Below are 16,801 nucleotides of genomic sequence, written 5' to 3'. Positions count from 1 at the left end.
CCCCCCGTTCGAAAAAGCTTCTGGGCTGAACGCTGGGAATGCGGTCGACATGTTCCTGTCTTGGGAGCCGACCGCGCGATGTCACCTCGAGCCGCTGATGCGCACCAATCATCAGCGGCGCCGGCTAAGCGACCGGGACAAGGCCGGGCTCGGGCGTAGATGACCCATGCCGCATTGCATATCGTGGCATGCGCCTGTTCACAGCTGCGAGCATACTGTGATGCTCGGGGTTTCGAAATTGGGGTAGTAGAGGGGAAAAGTCGCGACGGGCATGAGATGCTCCAAACGAGAGCTTCTCCTCGTGGGTCCTGGCATGCGGAATAAGACATAGATAGGGAGTGCCCAGCAGACAGGAGAAATACGAGAGACCTTGGAACTTTCTCTCTTCCTGCATATTATCGTGAGCCTTAATCGCAAAAATGACGACGTTTACCAAGGTTTCGGACAGTGAGAAGCCCCTCATCGAGGTGGACGCGGAGAAGAAGCTCTCCAAGATAGATCCTATGACCTATGGCGGGTTCACAGAGTATGTGTACTGCCCGCGCGATTGTGCCATTGCTTCCTGAACGTCTGTATTGGAGTGAAGGCCTCGAGTCTGCTTTATGCCGTGAGACACAACAATGGTAGACAACGGAATGTAGCTGACAACACTCGATCCAGACACATGGGACGCTGCATCTATGGAGGTACGAGCGTCACTACCCTTCCTCCTCACCTGTCTCAGTGTCAATGAGACTTTCTGAGAAAGTCTTAAGCTCGGCAGCGCGAGACACCTCACCTCGTCTTATACTGTATGTCAAGACGACAAGGCACTGACGCAAGGTTCTGCAGGAATCTACGACCCCGGTAACCCCCTCTCTGACGAGAACGGCTTCAGAAAGGATGTCATCGAAGCATTGAAAGATATCGATATCCCTGTGATCCGCTACCCAGGCGGCAACTTTGTCGCGACCTACCACTGGCTGGACGGCGTCGGGCCCCAGGACAAGCGGCCCAAGAGGCCGGAGCTGGCATGGCTGGGCACGGAGCCCAACACGTTCGGCACCGACGAGTTCATGAAGTGGCTCGATGTGCTCAGCGAGGGCAAGGAGAAGCGCGTCGAGCCCTACATCTGCCTGAACATGGGCACCGGGACGCTGGACGAGGCGCTCGCCTGGGTCGACTACTGCAACGGCACCAGGGACACGTACTATGCCAACCTGCGGCGGCAGAACGGGCACCCGGAGCCGTACAACGTCAAGTACTGGGCGCTGGGCAACGAGATCTGGGGCCCGTGGCAGGTCGAGCAGATGACCAAGGAGGACTACGCCAAGAAGGCGTTCCAGTGGGCGAAGGCGCTGCGGCTGCTGGACCCCAGCCTCTGCCTGATCCTGTGTGGAGAGACGGGCCACACGTCGTGGGACCACCACGTGCTCAAGGAGTGCGTGTCGGTCGTGGACATGCACTCGATTCACATCTACACGGCGTCGGCAAAGCACCTCCACAACGTGACGGCGCCCCTGTCGGCGGAGCGGGCCATCCAGACAGCGGCCTCGCTTATCGACATCGCGCGCATCGAGAATAACGTCGCGCCCTCCAAGCCACCAGTCAAGATCTGCTTCGACGAGTGGAATGTCTGGGACCCCGAGCGTGCTCCTGGCGATAAGGGAGCTGAGGAGAAGTACAACCTATCGGACGCGCTGGCGGTGGCCATCTGGCTCAACGTGTTCATCCGGCAGAGCAAGTACATTGGCATGGCCAACATCGCGCAGTCAGTCAACGTCATCTCGCCGCTCATGACGAGCAAGGACGGCATCGTCAAGCAGACAATCTGGTGGCCGCTGCTGCTCTTCAGCCGGTACATGCGGGGCTGGACCGTCGCAGCGCACGTCAAGTGCGGCTCCTACACGGGAGAGACGACGCCGGCATGGCTGCAGGGCGTGCTGGAGGAGGGTGCACCGTGGCTGGACGTCAGCGCCGTGGCTGACGAAAAGGGATATGTGAACGTCGTGGCCGTCAACATCAACGACAAGCAGGACTTCGAGACGACGCTCAAGGGCGTGTCTGGCAAGGTCGAGGTTCATTCGGTCAACGGGGCGGATCCCAGCGTGGTCAACGTTGCGGGCAAGGAGGAGGTTGTGGTCAAGCAGACCGAATGGGATGGCCAAGGCAGCTTCGTGTTCCCCAAGCACTCAATCACGCTGCTGCGGTGGAAGTCTGCATGAAATTGATGTGTCATTTTTTTGGGAGTTCTGGCAGCTTAGATAGACAATAGAGACTCGGCTGGGAACGAGTTGGTTGACAAACCGAGGATCTTGGTGCTGTTGGCTGGTGTTGGCTGGTCCTCACCCCCGGAGCCGTTGTGCTGCACAATGCCATTGTCCAAATCCGAGTCTTTGGTGCACATCATTTGATCATCGAGTTCCTTTGGAACGAGTGAAGCATGGTGATGAGTTTCAAAGAGCGATGCTCGCCCGCATGGGCAGCAGATGAGCTTCACGGCAGCACTCCAGTCGGGCGTAGGTTACGTCGTTTGGTTTGTCGCCTTTGACCTCCGTTTGTCCAGTCCCTGGACTTGCAGCAGCCCGGCGGCATGAATGATACTTAGCTGGCCACACGACGGTTATAGCATGCAGACTCCGTTGGATGCCTTGGACGAGAGAAGCAAAGACGAGCGAGGCGTGGCGTGGCACAGCAGCTGCAAGCCCACGCAGCTAGATATTCGGGGCCTGCCACCGCCCACTGCCCACCGCCAGGGAACCAGGGCGTGTTAGTTGCCTCTTCCGTGGTAGCGCCTCCACTACCGCCGGCCCTCCAAACCCCAACACATGCGTGTAGTGCTATACACTGCAGGAAAGCAGCGCCTAGAGTAATCAACGATTTACTCAGCTCATGACCACCGCTGATCCTCACAGCGAGCGCCATATACCACATCTACCTCTCTCCCCCTCTCCCTCCCCGCCCCAACTCACATATCAGACACAGAGCAGGAACCCGGGGGTCGCCATGTCATCCTCCCAGAACCCCTTCTCGCATTCGCGGAGCTCGACCGCCCGCCTCGCCTCGTCGTCGCCTCGCGGCGGCGGGCCCTTCCACGGCGGCGGCCACTGGGGCGGCGGCTCCCCGGCGGACATGATGGACCAGCCCTTCACCGACGAGATGCGCGACCTCCAGGCCCGCGGCAAGGACCCCTACGCCGGCGACGCTTCCGACGCCAGCGACCTCAGCCCCGAGCGCATGGGCGGCGGCAGGATGGGCAGCCATCATCACCACCACCACTCACACTCCCATCACCACCACCACCGCACTGCTTCATCCAGGTATGTGTCCTCAAGGGGTGAAGCTGTTGTAGTTCGTTTGATTTTACTTCCCCGGATGTGATGAGATGAGATGACACCGTGAACCCTGCTGATCACACTGCACACCCGACAGGCAGCCCAAGGAGCCCTTCACCAAGATCGAGCGGCGCGACTGGGCCGAGACGGTGCTCGACAACCCGGAGCTGCTGATGATGTATGCTCAGAGCAGCGGCGCCGTAAGCCTACCTTCGCTTTCTATTTCATGTTCCCCTGCTCTGTCTGCCTATATCCTCACTTATAACCCACCACATCACATCACATCACATCACCCTTCTCATCCACAGCAGCCGCAGCCTGCTTGCTCACACCAGCCCAAACCCCTCCAGACCCTCCCGGCAACGCGGTTCAGGTTCAAGAAGATCATGTGTGGCCTCGACGAGGACGAGGACGATGATGAAGACGACGACGACTCGATCCCGGAGACACGGATGCCCGGTGGCGGCGGCTACCCGCAGCAGAAGTACCAGGGCCAGGGCCAGCAGCCCTTGCGCTCTTCGTCTTCCCGCCAGCAGCAGCAGCAGCAGCAGCAGCAACGTGGCCGGGGAGATGGTGGCTCGAGGAGTGGGAGGCGGTAGGCTAGACTAGGAAGGCAGAAGGGGAGGTGGGAGGGGCTGTCGGTGACGCTGTACAGTAGCAATGAATTACGACTTTACGACCACATTGTAGATCCTATAGCGAAATCGGAAGGGCTTGCATGCTCATAAGCTCATACGAGTCCTCATTTCTGTGTCGGAGATGCCCCTAATGTAGCGAGTGCAAACCGCAGGATTCAGGTAGACGTGACATTGCTATGCTGTCCGAAGGGTTGCATGAATGGCTGCGAGCCAGAGTGAACAATAAGAATGCATTTGACTATATAAAGTGGCTACAGAACAGATACTGTCTCTCGAGGTAATCCGGGGGGCCTTGCCAGGCCCCTTGTTCCATTCCTATCAATGCCCGTTGAACGCCGTCTCCATGCAGGGAAAATAGTGGTGGTAGCCTGCCAGCCTTTTCTAATGCTGTGTAAGACTCCCCTCTCGTATCAGGCGTGATTAACGACGGCCCTTCCGTCGAATAGTATTCCGATTCGACTATTCTGGTGGAGTGTATTCCTTTCTAGGCGTACCGTGCATTTCGGTACGGCTGGTAACCACCTTGATTATACGATGGAGGAGGTCCATTCATGAAGGGGTCTGATCTCGGTCCTCTGCTCATAGCAGGTGGGGGCGGTGGTATCTGTCCCCATCCTGGTGGGGGCTTGGGCGCCCTCGAAGGTCCTCGCCTCCTAGATCGACTGCTCCGACGACACCTGGAGAAGATGCAGGTGACAATCGCCAGGACGATGAGACCACCCACCACAGACACAACGGGGATAAATATTTGTTTGTTGTCGTTAATCCACGACAGAATCTCGTCACCGGCGCTGGCGCCCTTGCACACTCCGTTGTTACACTTGCCGCCACCGCCACACGTGGTGCCATCCAGGAAGTTCTGGTTCAGCTCATAGCAAACATTGTTGTTGAGGCATTGAATCTGGCAGCTCGAGGAACCACACGCTTCAGTGTTGTTGTTCGTCACCAGAGAACCCATGAGGGACTGACATTGCTGGTCCCGGGACGTACACTGGCCCGTGGCGCACTGCAGGCCATCCCCGCAGCTTGTCCCATCAGGCGCATTATTGTCAGTCGGACATGAAGACGAGTTCCCTTGACAGGTTTCTTCGGGATCGCAGAGACCTGTGCTAGCACGGCAGATAGTGCCACTGCTAGAAAATTGACACTGATCGGTGCAGCACTCCTCGTTGGTCGGGTCGCAGACCGAATTTGTGGTGAATTTGCAAGTTGTAGGATTGCAGCATGTGTTGTTGCCGCATGACGCTTCTCCGCCACAGTCACAATCTTCCCCTGACTCCACGATACCGTTGCCGCACTGGCTTCCGGTGATGGTCACAACATCCCTGTTATTTGTCAAGCAAGTACTCTGGACGCTCTGGCGCCCCAGAGCCGAGCAGATGTTGCCAATACTGCATGCTGAAAATTGCGTGATGCCAGTTCCGGTAGAGGGGTTCATGAGAAAGCGGCCATTTGCATCACAGGAGCTCGAGCTGAGCGGACAGCACTGCTGCTTGGTCGACGTGCCGTCTGCGCACGTCGTAGAGGTGCAATCGTGGACAGCGCCAAAGGTGTGCCCAGTCTCGTGGGCGAAGACCTGCCACTCGGTGGATCCATCTGTTCGCACGACAACATTGGCTGCTGCAACTGTCTCGTTGCCGCCACTGGACGAGGTCGAAGAGCCAACCGTGCAGAGTTGACCAAGCCAGGCCAGGCCAACAGCTGATCCAGTGCCACAGGTGCTCATCAGAGTCCAGTACGCGTTGTTGTCTTCATGCTGGCCGCGCCACTCCGAGAACAGAATGAGGCGGTCGGTAATGGTGGTAGAATCGGAACAGCCGACATTCCATGGCGCGTCAGAGCTGGCGGTGGCTGGGCAAGCTTGGGGGCTGATGGTAAGATTGCGTATCCCCAAGGAGATGTCGAAGGTACTTTCATACAGCTGGGACGCTGTGTTGACCTGGTTGATGATATTGGACCTGATAGCTGTCTCGTTGCCGTCGAATTCGGCCGTGTACGTGCAGTCGGTGGCAATGCCAATCAAAGCGACCTTCCTGGCCGTCGGGCACCCGGAGGTCGAACCGATGGTTGAGACCAGGTTCGCGCCTGCACCGTTCCCACCCGTCGTGCCGTCCATCTGCCGCCCGAACAGCATATTCGAGGCCATCGATGACCACGACGACCTTTCTTCGAGGCCATTGAAACCGTCAAGGCCGTCGAGACTACGGTAGATGGGATGGTTCGCATCGGCGTTGTAGTCCAGGTGATCGGAAGTGCATGTCTCCTTTTCAGCTAGCGCTCGCTTGAGCTCGTCGGGGCTGTGGGACGCCGCATCGACCTTGAGATCCGAGTCCCTCCACAGAATCAAGTACTCATCGGACGCCGGTTCAATCTCGGGATCGTCCCTGAGGCGAGTTTTTTGGTAGTTGGTGTTGGTCTGAATGTGGTGGTGGTCGCCGTACACCTGGAAGGCTCCTTCAAACAGGGGCTCCGGCCCGTCCCTGTGGACATGTATTCTTGCCCAACCGGCGTTGACCCACTCGGTCTCTCCCGGATACTGGACAAAGGCTTTACCCTTGAATACACGGTGATCTAAGCGGTCGATGGGCTCGGTCTTCTGGATCTTGCCATCGGCACCCAGGTAGGTGATTGTGGCACCCTCGGCGACAACATCGTGGTTGGGCTCGAGCGATAACCTCACCTTTTGTGGCGAGTCGCCGAGGGAGAAGGTTGCCTGGAAGTGAGAGTGGGCATGGACTCGGTGTGAGGGTGCTATGAGGGTGGGAGACTCGAGGCGGGTCACAGTCCGAAGCGGGTTCCGCTGTCTCGATTCGGCTATCGCAGATGGGATTATTAGGAGACTGGCAATCGCAAGTGCGAGCCTGCCAAAGGGCTTCATAATCAGCACCTAAGTCTTTTGCGTTCTAAGACTTATGCGCCGAATATATTTTCGTCAACATAGGTATGTGTGAGATTGTAGATAAATAAGGATTGGGCAACACGCCAACCGGGTCTCTGGACTCGATCCGTTGACAAGGTAAGAGGTGAAGTAGCAGCGCGCCTCCCGAGTAGGACTGCGTGTTACTTTGTGTCGTGCTGTGCTGGTGGTATCTGGGAAACGAAGGTGTGATCGGCCACAAATGCAAGTAAAGACAGAATAGAGTCTGGTGGTCAGACCTCGTAGAAGTTGAACAACGTCGGGTGGTTGCGCAAGAGGATAATTTGCGTTGCGGAGTGAGGAAGGAGGAGGCAGGAGGCTAGGACTTATTAGGTCGGTCCGATGTTGTCGGGATGGGCCAGAGGCAAAACGCTGGGGATCTGGGCAATAGATTGAATGAGTGGACCCGCGGGCGAGCAGGCATATAGAAGGTGGTTAGGGTGGGCTGGCATCTTGGAGGGCAGGAGGGCTGGCTGGCTGGGGGGGCCCTCTCTCTTTTTCTCGTGCCCGAGGCTCCAGTCTCATCAGTTCCACTGGGCGCTCATTTGCCCCGTCCCCATCTGCCCTCCAACAAGTCCCAAGGCGGCCTGCGTCGCTAGGCGAGGCAATAGGGAGGCGGTGCATCATCTCAGATGTGCACGATTGTTGGCCGAGGGATCTTGGCAGCATGTACTAACAACGCACAGTGCCTTGGAATGGAACACGGGCGACAAGAGAGACCATACGACGGGGGCTACTTTAGCTGGTGGGTAGGAACCGAGCTGGCAAGCACACTTAGAAATCTAAAGTCCGATAACCTTAATATGGGTGTGCGCGCGTGCGTGCATCCCGCAAGTTTACCTATATCGTAGATTGCTGTCCACAATTAGACTGGACGATGCCGGAAGAGACGTCTGTTGATCCGCTCTGGTGGCCGCCAAACAACCAACCAACAGACCAACCTACCGACCAATTCGCGAACCAATCCTTCACCGTCAGCTAGCTGCACTCAGTCGACAGACTCGAGACTGGAACCGACAATTCGGCTCGCTACATGGGATGTGTGATTCGCATGTCTTGTCAGGGCTGGGCCGGGGCCTGCACCTGAGGGGTACGGCGACTAGGAGGGCCCCCGGCGGTGCAGGCGAGCCAGCCAGATACTTCAGACGGGATGACACGAAACTCTGGGGTCGCCAGTCCGCTTACAACTGCATGATCTTTCTCTAGGCGCCGCTTGCTCTGTCCATGGGACAACTCTGTACTGCCTGGGTATACAGCAAACTAGACTGCACTGATTGTACGTATTGGACATACGCAAGTAGACTAGCATGTACTTTTGGTGCATGGTACACTTTAGCCTCGAGGATTCGGGCCGCCCGAGCGATTCAACAACTGCCCGAGTTGAATCTGCCGAGAGCTTGAGTGATGGGACGAGAAAACAGCAGCTGCCAGCATCGTACTTATCGAAGCGACCAGAGATGCAGAAATCCACACGTCTTTGAACGTGCTTGAAAAGTGTACGCGGTCTAGACATGTCAAACCACAGGGCTGTGGTTCAGCACCCCTTCGCAGGCAAGCAGGCAAATCAGAGAGGGGACGTGGCAGGGATGGGTCTGTCAGCTTAGCGCAGATCAACCCTGAGCTTCGGATGGGTTTCAAGAGCCGTCAGCCGAGAGGACCAATGTAACGCCTCTAGGCAACGCATTTGCCAGGGTAGGCCTGGGCGGGCAGACAAAGGGCAATTCGCCCGACACGAGATGGGCCCCTTTCGACCGCGCGAACAAATTATCAACATCGTAAAGTATTAGCGAACCCTGGGTATTGTGTCAGGGTGTATCAATAGTTTACTGAATATATAACTCGTCGGCCGTGAACTCGCACTCACACACCCGTTACTACTTGTCCAGGCGGATGATGCTTAGCCAGTGCCCAAACACCACCAAAACCACCCGCCCAGCATCTCGCCAGGCATGTTCATCCATCGTCCTCTACTACTGACAACGCAAGCCAATGACTGCACCCCTAGCAAACCCGAATGACCCGGGAAACCCTCCCCCTCCCTCCCTCATCGGAGTTTGTGATACGTGAGATTTGCCCTCCTTCCAAACCGTGTCGAGCACACTGTGCGCCCTGTTAGGACCGAACGACGCAACCTACACAGCCACCAAGGGAGAGCGTAGACAGTTCTTGGCCCTCCAGCTATCTACCAACAAGAGGTCAGCTTACTATCACTTAACCTCTGGAGGTGAGCGAGAGGAGGGGGGAAGTGGTGACGGCAGTCACAGCGGCGGGGCAATCGGAAAGCTTGCTTGGTGGATAAGAGAGAGAAAAGGCGGCCGGCTATGCCACACCCACTCCCAATCCTTTTTGCTCCCAAGCCCGCTACGGACGCTGGCCGACTGTTGCCAAGCTGGGGGATGACGAGTCCTTGGAAGACACGGCACTTGACTTTCTAAACTTTTTTTCTGGGGCCCTTTGCGCTGTGACTTCCAGAACTGTTCTGTGTGCGGTGCACGCACAGGCGGTGGGCCCTATCCTACGAGGTGATGATGCCACAGCCAAGAAAGGTCGTAAATACGCACAAACTACGCGAGGCGCACGGCCGAGACTTGTCTCTGATCGGGGCAGTCGTATCTCTTAAATCCGGCTAGATGGCTTTGATAATCAAGTCTCTGTATGTATGAACGCAAGAAGTAGACTTCGCCACTCCGATCCCTCCTCCCCAAAGATATCGTCTTGATATTACAAAGCATCGTCATGCGTAAAAGTCTCAAGCACCGCCATTCACTCCGGGATTCACCCGTGAGAACTGAAATCATGTTCAGATCTGCTACCGCAGGATAGCTTCCCTCGCTCACTTCTTCCGGTCGCTGTGGACTATAGTGATAATCTTCTCCACCACTGTCGGATCTGAGAGGGTCGAGATATCTCCCAGTTGGTCCTCCTCGCCCGCCAGGATCTTCCTCAGGATACGCCGCATGATCTTGCCCGACCGCGTCTTCGGCAGGTCCGGCACGATGTAGACCGCCTTGGGTGCCGCAAACGGCCCGATGCTCTTACGCACCTGCAGAATGAACTCTTTGCGGAGGGCATCGCTCGCCTCGGTACCGTCCTTGATGGCCACGAACGCATTCACTGCCTGGCCAGTCAGCTCGTCGTTGATACCCACGACGGCAGCCTCGGCGATTGAGTGGTGCTCGATCAGTGCGGCTTCGATCTCGGCGGTTGACAGACGGTGGCCAGAGACGTTTACAACATCATCAACACGACCACGGATCCAGTAGAAACCCTCGTGGTCTCGGCCGGCACCATCACCAGTGAACTGCAGATTATTAGCAAGTAGCAATGACAAGTGAAGGGGGACTGTACTCACATAGTAGCCCTTGTAAACATTCAGGTATGTATCCATATAACGCTTATGCGCGCCATATACTGTACGGGCCATGCTAGGCCATGCCTGCTTAAATGCCAGAACTCCCTCAACGTCATTGCCGTGGATCTCCTCGCCAGATACAGGGTCGATAATGGCAGGCTCAATACCGAAGAATGGGAGAGACGCAGAGCCAGGCTTAGTAGGCGTAACACCTGCAAGAGGGGTGATGACGTTGGACCCCGTCTCGGTCTGCCAATAAGTCTACACAGAGTCAATATCACTGCCGCGGGTTCATAATTTGGTGGTGTTTGGGGAACTTACGTCGACGATCTGTGCCTCCTCCTTTCCGACAACTTCAAAGTACCACTTCCATACCTCGGCGGCAATAGGCTCGCCGACTGAGCCGAGAACCCTGAGGTGGGACATGCTGCTCTTCACGAAATGGTCGCCAGCACGCTTGAGCAACCGTAGCGCGGTAGGCGCGACATAGAATTGTGTCACCTGGTGCTTATCGATAATCTCCCAGTATCTTGAGAAGTTGGGGTACGCTGGTGTGCCCTCGAAGACGACTGTTGAGACTCCGAGTAAGAGAGGCGCATAAACGACGTAGGTATGTCCTGTGATCCAGCCGACATCTCCGCCACAGAAGTAGCGATCTCCGTCGTGGATATCGAACACATATTTTCCTGTCATGGCGGCACCTAGGAGGTAGCCACCCGTGGTGTGCAGAACGCCCTTGGGCTTGCCGGTCGACCCAGAAGTGTACAGGAGGAAGAGTGGGTCCTCCGAGTTCATAGGCTCAGGGGCAATGTACGCAGGCCACTTCTCAACCTCCTCGTGCCACCACCAATCCCGCCCCTGGGTGAATGGCACATCGGCTCCTGTGCGCTTGTACACAAGCACATGGCTGACGTCTGGGCACTGCTTCAGAGCGTCGTCCACAATCTTCTTGGTGCCAATGAGCTTGCCACCACGCTTGCCCTCGTCGGTGGTGATGACAACCTTGGACTGGGCATCTATGACACGGTCGCGAAGGGAATCTGAGGAGAAACCGGCGAACACAACGGAGTGGACGGCTCCAATACGAGTGATGGCCAGCAGAGCAATGAGAGCCTCTGGAATCATTGGCAGGTAGACGGCAACCGTGTCGCCCTTCTTCACGCCCATCTGCTTCAGCACCCAGGCTGTTCTGCATACCTCTCGGAGCAGCTCGGAGTAGGTGAGGTTCCGGCCTTCGCTCGGCTCGTCGGCCTCGTAAATAATGGCGACGCGGTCGGGGTCCTTAGCTGCATGGCGATCCACACAATTGTAAGAGGCGTTCAGCTCGCCCTCGAGGAACCAGGCATTGTCGCCGTTCTCGAGGCTTCCGGTGTGCACAGTCTGGAAGTCTTTGGACCAGGTCAGGAGCTCCCTGGCTTTGGTGCCCCAGAACTTGTCTGGCTCCGTAATTGACTGCTTGTAGAGTTGCTGATAATCCTCCAGGCCTGATCCACTGTCAGCGGTGTTTCTAGCAGTGGGGTTTCATTTCCCAACACATTGCAGACTTACCAGACAGGTGAGGTTTGCTGGGATGCTCTGTAGGATTCCAATTAGCATGGAGTTGACGCGGAGTCACTCAAGAATCACGGTGCACGTACTGTCAAGCATCTTCTGGGGGGGATCTGTAGCAGCAGTTGTTAGCGTCTCGTCAACAGATTCCACGTTGTCTGAGCGCCAGAGCGGCCGGAGCAACAGCCAGCCTGGCTCTGGACGCAGCAGGACTCACGAAAGGTGTCGACCTCATGGGCCTCTGCGACCACAGGGGCCTTGGGCGCGCCTTCAGCCATGATGAGCAGTGGCGAGGTCTGGGTATCTCTGTTGGTGTTTGTAGTGATGGCGGGGTAGCTACTGGAGTGAGCTGGGGGCGTGAGAATGCTTGATGAGGGTCTAGGTCTATTTCCGTATCCGCGGACCTAAGTTCTCAACGTCAAGAGCTGCAGAGGATAAGTGGTGGGCTTCTGAAGCTGGTCAAGAGAGGAGGTACGAGGGAGTGAGAGAGGTTTCTCGAGTCTCTGAGCAAGAAAGAAATAGAAGACGGAGAAGTCGAAGACAGAGCCAGGGCTAAGACACGGAGGGCGAGGTCAAGGGGGGGTAGCTTTGTATTATTTTGCTACTGGGAGGAATCCAGACCAGTGGTCGCTGGCCACTGGTCACTGGTCAGTCACTCAATTCAACCTCTTGCTCCTACCGCAGTATGCACGCAGGCCCCTCGTCCCTTGTGTCCGAACACTGCCTGTTCGGGAATGAATCCATACCCACCCGGACGGGGGTCTTCGAGCTAGTGCAGAGCAATTCCACCCGGCCGGGATTGACTCCCCACTGCCATGAGGTGAGGAGCGAGGGTTCTCAGCGACAACTTTTCCGTCTGTCCGGACTCCGTCGACCTCGTTCGTTCCTCAGATGAGCCCCTACCCAAGCCTACGAAGCGAGAGACGCGGCAGCTAGGGTCTAGGCCAGTAAGCTCGCAGCCACGGAGCTCTCGAGACGCTCTGTTCTCAACTCATGCTTTATCGTCTCGTTTCCCGAGGGCAGAAAGCTCACTGTTTCGCTTTGACAGCCAGCTGTGACCTCTCCGGCTTTCCATCGGGGCTCTCTGTATGTATGCATCGCGCCTCAACGTCTGAGACCGAGAACCGAGAGCCCGAAAACCCCATCACTCTGGCGATTATCTGGCCATGGGCTCCTAAGTCGGCCTCCCTCTGACTGGGACCTGCCATCTGCGGAGGGATTGTTGAGTTGTCTACGAGATTGGCAATCCAGCAGCCTTGGGATGCGTCACTGTTCCTGGGTAGCCTGGCCCCATCGCCAGACTTTCAGCGCCAAGTCGTTCGACACCAGCCAGGCTCAGCCCCCCTTTATGCTCTGGCCAGACCCCTTAGTCCCTCCCCTCGGTCCCCTTCACACCCACCTCGTCAGAGTCAGAGGACCCTACTGTCGACAATGCTCGATGCGATATCGCCCCGGTTCAGTAGGGACCTGCAGGCTTGTACTATGTAGAACCAAGCCGAACAGACGCTCGGCAAAGCAAGGCGCCTAGCCGGCCACGGGCCATGACTCCAACCAAAGAAGCTTTCGGGACAACGGTTGGAAGAAGGTTTGACGTCCAGGCCCGCAGACACCTCACCTTTCGCCGGCACATGCAACCCCTCCACACCCCCCTTTCAGCCCCAACGTCCGAGAGAGACAGGCAGGCGTGTCTGATCCAGCCCATCCAGCCGCTAAAGGCAGCCACGAACAAAGCCGGAACGCCAAGCTACTCCCAAGTGCTCCTAAGCTTCCCCGCATCAATCCTTCTGGCCTGGGGTAGCGCCGGCGCGGTAGGGGATGAATCGTGGAGAGGTGGGCACGGGGCCTTCGACTGGACCGCCGCCGAACCCCTACCGCCCATTGCAGTAGGTAGCCGACAGTATGCAGGCTGTTAATTCAAATATCAATGGGCCCATCCCCTTCGACGGTCCCTAGAGCCGGTCTCTGGGCTCTGGACTTTCGTTTGGGATCAGACCAACAGTGCCCGTGGGTACATTGGTACAGCCCCGAGAGATCGTCAACCAACAAGGACCTGACGTGCTGGTGGAGACGGCAACTTACGTGCACTACCGTCAGCACAACTGCAGGTATTGTCGTTGGTCGCGCTCGCTGACTGGCCCGTATATACTACCTATACCGTCCATTTGGGTATTGGCCCCGACCATTAGCCGCTGGATGCACGGGATTTCTCCCATACAGACCCAGACAGGTTGACAGGTTCGAGCTCAACAAATCGCTCAGACAGCTCCGCTGATACTTCGCTGTAGTTCGGACTTTGTTAGAGAGCGAGCTGGACCCTATACCGCTCGTGGGTTGCGGTTGTCTGGCGGCAACATCCGGATGTCACAATGCTCATCCACTGGGTGTCCGAGGTTAGGTGAACAGAAGATGCGACACTTCCTGCCACCCGTGCCCCTCGAGCTCTCAGGTACCGTGCCCCAGGATCTCCCCCGCCGTCGCACGGCCCAGCCCTGATGACTTCACACCCGAGCTAGCTGGCTCGCTGGCACAGGATGATTCAAGGAGGGCCAGGAGCCCATCTGACGAATGACCGCCTTGCGCCCAGACTCCCGGGTCTGGGTCAAGCTGCACAAGAGCTGACCTCGCCGGCGGAAAGCCAATTCGGCGCAAGGATGCACCTCTCATGGACCAAAGGAAGCCAGCACCCCATGCAGGCCCAGACAGCTAGCGATTATAGTTTCACCCTTGTCCAACCTGTCACAGGGCTGGGCAGCCAAGCCGAGCGACGAGCTACATATTTCTTTGTGCGATGGCATAGCTGAACGATAGAGTTACCTTGGCCCTCGCTCGGTGGTCACTGGTTCCTCAGGGTCAGTACGGTGACTGCAGCTGATAGTCGTCGTGCCCGCCAAAAACAAGATGATAATTGAATTGTTCTGTCCAAGTGGTTTGATTGTTGACGATCAAATTCAGGTCAGGGTCTAATCTGTGGGCTACAAAACGCGCTTCATCCCGCGCTGTCGTCCCGCAGTCTTCAGCCAATGTAACATGCAGCACGCGACTGCACCACAGATCCACAGCACTTCTTCTGCTGCGCAATCGGACCTTATGGGGCAAGCTGGGCTGCCCAAGCAGTGGCTAGCTGTCTGTAAGCAGCCTCTTGCAGTGCACTGCATATTCTCCGCAGTACACAAAATGCGTGCACCGCTGCAGCATGGTGGCACGCCTCCCAACAAATGCAAGGCTGCTTGACCGGCACAAGCTTCTCGCTTGTGTGTAATGGTTTCCATATCGAGACGCCTCTGATTCATTCCGGCCGGTGGCTTGCCGGGCGCTAGCAAGCTTCAAGCAAACCTTCCCTCCAGGTACTTTTTACCGCTCTTGCGAACGCCTTGGTCCCGAACGCCTTCGCGTGTGATAAAATTGGTCTTCCGGAAACAATACCATGTGTCCTCTCATTCCGTGTAACTCATGAGGCCTCCCTGCCCGAGGTGCCCGGCGCTTCTTAATCCATGCAGACGCGCTCATTGCAGCAATATGATCGATGAGACAGCCACCACTATTACCAGCGTCAATTCACATCCGTCCTATGACATCCTTCAGAAGTCCATGCTCATCAGATACATCTCCAGTATCCGCATGAACTTCACCACAAAGGCCTCAAGGTGGAAGATGACCTTGGTACCCGTCTTGATCCGGTGTTCGTAGAAGGCCGACCATTTTATGACGTCGGCTTTCAGGGCATCATCGATCAATGGCAGAAGCTTGAACGTGAGAGTCTTGAGGATGGTGGTGGCCGGAATGCAGTGCGAGAGGAGGTCGTAGAGCTTCGCCCGAACCAACAGCACCCTGGCGGGTGTGTGCTCCTCCATGATCTCTCTGGCAATCTGGTGGATAAGAGCCTCCCAGTCCGGGGGCGGGAGTGGCGTCGCGTCGGTGACTTTCTCACTACAGGACAGCGGTGTTAGCAGGTGTGCACCCCGGCTCGACAAGAAGTCTGAAGATGCTGGACCAACGTACTTTTGCGCATGTACAGCCTCGTACATCAACAGTGCCCGCCGCAGGTTTCGTCCACTCTCTTCGGCTATGCGCTGGTGGAGGCCCTTGACCACAGGCCACGACTCCTTCTTGGCCGATGAGGCCAAAACCGTACATATCTCCTCATGCGTGGGAGCCGCGACCCGCACTAGCAGCGTCCGCGACCGAATTGGCGCAATGATGTTGGCTGTCGAGTTGGCCAGCAAAATCAGACGCAGGTTGGGGCTGTACTTCTCCATCGTCCGCCTGAGCGCTGCCTGTGCGTCCCGCGTCAGGTGGTCTGCCTCGTTGATGACGACGACCTTGAAGCGCTGCTTGGCCGCCTGGTCGACCTGCTGCGTCTGCGCGACCTCCTTGAGCAGGTCCTGCACCACCACGCGGTCGTAGTTGCCCACATCGCTGGGCGTGATCTCGAGGTGGTAGACGGAGGCGACGATGTTGAACTCGAGCTTGCGGTTAGACGTCGTCTGGAACACGCGCGCGTCGATCTTGATTTTCTCCACGCCGGGGCCGAAGAGCTCTTTGAGTGTTGCGACGATGCGGGTCTTCTTGCCGGCGCCGGATGGTCCGTAGACGAGGAGGTGGGGAAAGTCGCCGCTTTGAGCCTGACAGGAAGGTCGTGTCAGTAGGAAGTCGTGTAGTCAGCCATCACCAGTGAGCGTTACGTACAAGTGCTCTGAGCCGCTCGGAGAGCTCTGTGTGGTAAGTGAGTTGGTCCAGAGACCTTGGCCGATGCTTGTCGACGATTAACGCCATGTTGAATTGAATTCCTTTCTCTCTGATACGTAAGACGTCACTCGGCAGCACGTCTCGACGCCAAAACTGCTGCGGACGTGATTACAAGGCGCTGTGTTGGCGGCCGAAATATAGGCGGAGTGATGACGGGCCTTCAAAAGTTAAGTCGCGGTTTGCGCGACGCGTCTCGCACAGGCAGACGATCCAGCGGGTTAATTGGACCCACCCTTGTAGCTGAGCAGGGGCTCCCTGTAGAGTGGGGCTTCCTCAGCATGGCTTA

The 16,801-nt window shown here is 57.0% G+C and overlaps 5 protein-coding genes across 5 annotated transcripts; 2 read left to right on the top strand and 3 right to left on the bottom strand.

Annotated features, from left to right (window-relative positions):
* Positions 1-419: 419 nt before the first annotated feature.
* J7T55_006311 (uncharacterized protein) lies at positions 420-2,204 on the top strand (the record flags this gene model as incomplete). The annotated part of the gene is made up of 3 exons (XM_053142911.1): positions 420-526; positions 661-686; positions 832-2,204. 3 exons carry the CDS (start codon positions 420-422, stop codon positions 2,202-2,204), a joined length of 1,506 nt encoding a protein of 501 aa, XP_053001077.1.
* Positions 2,205-2,871: 667 nt separating this feature from the next.
* On the top strand, positions 2,872-3,913 carry J7T55_006310 (uncharacterized protein; the record flags this gene model as incomplete). The annotated part of the gene is made up of 3 exons (XM_053142900.1): positions 2,872-3,299; positions 3,412-3,514; positions 3,623-3,913. The coding sequence occupies 3 exons, from the start codon at positions 2,872-2,874 to the stop codon at positions 3,911-3,913; spliced, it is 822 nt and encodes a 273-aa protein (XP_053001076.1).
* Positions 3,914-4,436: 523 nt separating this feature from the next.
* J7T55_006309 (uncharacterized protein) lies at positions 4,437-6,830 on the bottom strand (the record flags this gene model as incomplete). Its single annotated transcript, XM_053142889.1, has 1 exon — positions 4,437-6,830. One exon carries the CDS (start codon positions 6,828-6,830, stop codon positions 4,437-4,439), a length of 2,394 nt encoding a protein of 797 aa, XP_053001075.1.
* Positions 6,831-9,702: 2,872 nt separating this feature from the next.
* On the bottom strand, positions 9,703-12,047 carry J7T55_006308 (cetyl-coenzyme a synthetase; the record flags this gene model as incomplete). Its single annotated transcript, XM_053142878.1, has 6 exons — positions 9,703-10,170; positions 10,222-10,482; positions 10,543-11,705; positions 11,770-11,796; positions 11,859-11,882; positions 11,987-12,047. 6 exons carry the CDS (start codon positions 12,045-12,047, stop codon positions 9,703-9,705), a joined length of 2,004 nt encoding a protein of 667 aa, XP_053001074.1.
* A 3,300-nt stretch (positions 12,048-15,347) lies between these two features.
* J7T55_006307 (ctivator 1 38 kda subunit) lies at positions 15,348-16,542 on the bottom strand (the record flags this gene model as incomplete). Its single annotated transcript, XM_053142867.1, has 3 exons — positions 15,348-15,696; positions 15,769-16,391; positions 16,456-16,542. The coding sequence occupies 3 exons, from the start codon at positions 16,540-16,542 to the stop codon at positions 15,348-15,350; spliced, it is 1,059 nt and encodes a 352-aa protein (XP_053001073.1).
* Positions 16,543-16,801: the final 259 nt, after the last annotated feature.

Source organism: Diaporthe amygdali (assembly GCF_026229845.1).
Source record: "Diaporthe amygdali strain CAA958 chromosome Unknown NODE_1_length_4327563_cov_65_473760, whole genome shotgun sequence".
NCBI lineage: Eukaryota > Fungi > Ascomycota > Sordariomycetes > Diaporthales > Diaporthaceae > Diaporthe > Diaporthe amygdali.
This window is presented reverse-complemented; position numbering and strand designations above follow the sequence as displayed.